The sequence below is a fragment of the Capsicum annuum genome, unplaced genomic scaffold, assembly GCF_002878395.1.
Source record: "Capsicum annuum cultivar UCD-10X-F1 unplaced genomic scaffold, UCD10Xv1.1 ctg68305, whole genome shotgun sequence".
Classification (NCBI taxonomy): Eukaryota; Viridiplantae; Streptophyta; class Magnoliopsida; order Solanales; family Solanaceae; genus Capsicum; species Capsicum annuum.
The window spans coordinates 1-2,529 of NW_025877829.1; the positions used below are offsets into that span (position 1 = coordinate 1).

The 2,529-nt window shown below is 34.2% G+C and overlaps 1 protein-coding gene across 1 annotated transcript; it reads left to right on the forward strand.

Moving 5' to 3' along the window:
* Window positions 1-292: 292 nt before the first annotated feature.
* LOC124894026 lies at window positions 293-2,243 on the forward strand (the record flags this gene model as incomplete). The annotated part of the gene is made up of 4 exons (XM_047404794.1): window positions 293-618; window positions 702-828; window positions 1,820-1,850; window positions 2,089-2,243. Coding segments are annotated over exons 1-4 (639 nt in total), but the record flags the coding sequence as incomplete, so codon positions are not given.
* Window positions 2,244-2,529: the final 286 nt, after the last annotated feature.

Genomic DNA, 2,529 nt, shown 5'->3' on the forward strand with positions numbered 1-2,529 from the left:
TGGGAGTATTTTATTGTATTTTGGTGGTTCTGTTAGTGATTCTTGATCTGTTGGTGATTCTTGTTGTGATTAGTTTGGTGGTTCTTATTATGTTGGTAGTTCTTCATCTATTCTTGGTTCTTGTTGTTAGTATTCCAATGTTACATGGGATTCCAGATTGACAGTGAGGTATGTTGCTGTGAGGTATTTTGTTGGATAGGATTTCAAAATTAAAATATTATATGATGTTGTGACTTTTTTTGCAAAATTTACATCTTCTTTCCACTTTAACAAGTATAATTTTTTAATAGATATGACTCGAGAAAGAGGTATAGGTCGAGAAAGCATAGGGCGTGCAGGCAAGTCAGTAGCTAGGACTAATATGCCTGTTCGTACTGCAAACATGCCTACTATTCCTACTTCTACAGTTGCGCCACAAATAATTAGTGGCGTAGGTGCTCCAACTTCTAATCATGGTAGTACGTCTCCTACTACTCCAAATCAGACCAACCCAACAACTGTAGGTACGTCTTCACAAACCAACCAAGTAGGTGAGGACATATCTCGTAGCAACACAAATAGAGAAAGTAATTCCAGTCGGAGCCATGTGCGAACCCTTGTTACTATAACTTCTGTAGGGTTAGTCCATTTCTTGTCTATTATTATTACATATTATTTTTTATTTATAGTAACCTCTAAATAATGTCTTCACATTGATACAGATTGCAACCTTCTAAAGCATGCTCCAATAGGATACACGAGTTATTCAAAAGTGAACTTGATCATAATGGAGTCAATTGGAAAGGTGTCTCATGTGACATAAAAGATGGCTATTTTGGGGAATTCAAGGTATACTTCTTCATCATAATTGATTTTGTAAAGTGTACTCATTTTTATAAATACTATATTAATGTGTTATGTTGGAAATTTATTTCAGAAACACTTCTATTGGGATTCTTCCATTACTAATGCTGCAATACAGAAATACTGACAGAGTAAGGCAACAACTGTGTAAAGAATTTCATTACTAAAATCAAAGAAAAGGGGATTAGGCAAGATTTTATACATGAAGATGTTTGGGAAAGCTGGGAGTGACTTTGGGCAGATCCAAAGTGTGTTGAAAAGTCCAAAATAAATGCACAGAATCATCGTGGAGGCAAAGAAGTCACTGCTGGAACTCACACGGGAGGATCTATCTCAATTGGAAAGTACCGAAAGAGACTTGTAAGTATATATTTCAAGTATTAAACTGTAATTTATTGTAAGACAGTCTAAACTTAGTTCAACGTTATGCTATTATTGTGTTTCTGTTTACTGTTTATCTCAAATGTTGATCACTTCTCACTGTTTCTGTCTCCTATGTTGTATTTGGTATGTTGTGTTCTGTTGTTGTCTTGTAACCTGAAAAACTGCAATGTAAACTGTGCTTATATGTCGCAGAGTGGTATATTACTGAGGATTCATATATTTACATGTTCTTCGAGATGTATTGGGTAGAATCAAGACCTTATGATTCTGGAAATTACTTGTTTGTTTTATGTGATTGATTTTCATCTTATATAACCTTCACACTGGAATCTGACTAAAAATTTCCAAATGTTCATTATTAGCCTATGTTCTCAGTAATTTTGATGTAATGAAATTCAACAATCTCTTTCCAGTCATTGCTTAGTAAGAACAATGTAAATTGGATAACATAGTTCTGACCACGCGACTAATAATATTTACCTGATGACCAACTACGTTCCACTTAAATTATGGCTTTACAAATATTTCTGGCTTACATGAAATGTTCCAGCAGTTTTGTTCTAGTACAATGCTCAACATTTCTTTTTTACAGGCTGCTGAAATGGATCGAGATCCGACACCAAGTGAGTTACATTTGCATGTTCACACATCATGATCATGTGTGTGAATATAATTTTGATGAACGTTCCCGAATCATCCCCGAAAGATTAAATCTTATTGTAGTAGTTTACTTAAAAATTCTCATTGTTTAGTTTAAAGTACTTTTTGGTATCTAATCATTTGTAAGTACAATCCGTTATAATTTGACTTCCACTACTATAGAAAAATTTGAAGAAATATTATGAGAAAAAATATTATCAGAATCTGTTATTGATCAAATTGAAGCATATTACCAAGCTGCCGGAGGAGAAAAGAAGCGAAGAGTATTTGATCTTGGATCTGAAGCCAAAGGCTACTACGTCCAAACTTTGTGTATTTCTTGTGGAAACACTTCATCTTCAGCTTCACATGAATCGGTACCAACTGTAGATTTGGATTTGGATGAGTTTGTGAAGCGATTGATTCCCGCACTTAAAAATCAATTTTTTTCCTATTGTAATTGAAGAGGTACAGAAGTTGGTTTCTTCACGATTAGTTGTCACTCCTCCGGCTACTCCTTTGGAAGATCTTTATTCCTTAAATGATGATTGCAATGATCTTGATCAGTTGTGATACTTTTGACTATCAGTGCATTGGTTTTTGATGGTTTATTTTGTTGGTTTTTGATGGTCTATTTTCTTGAAACGTTTAAAATTGTGCAAC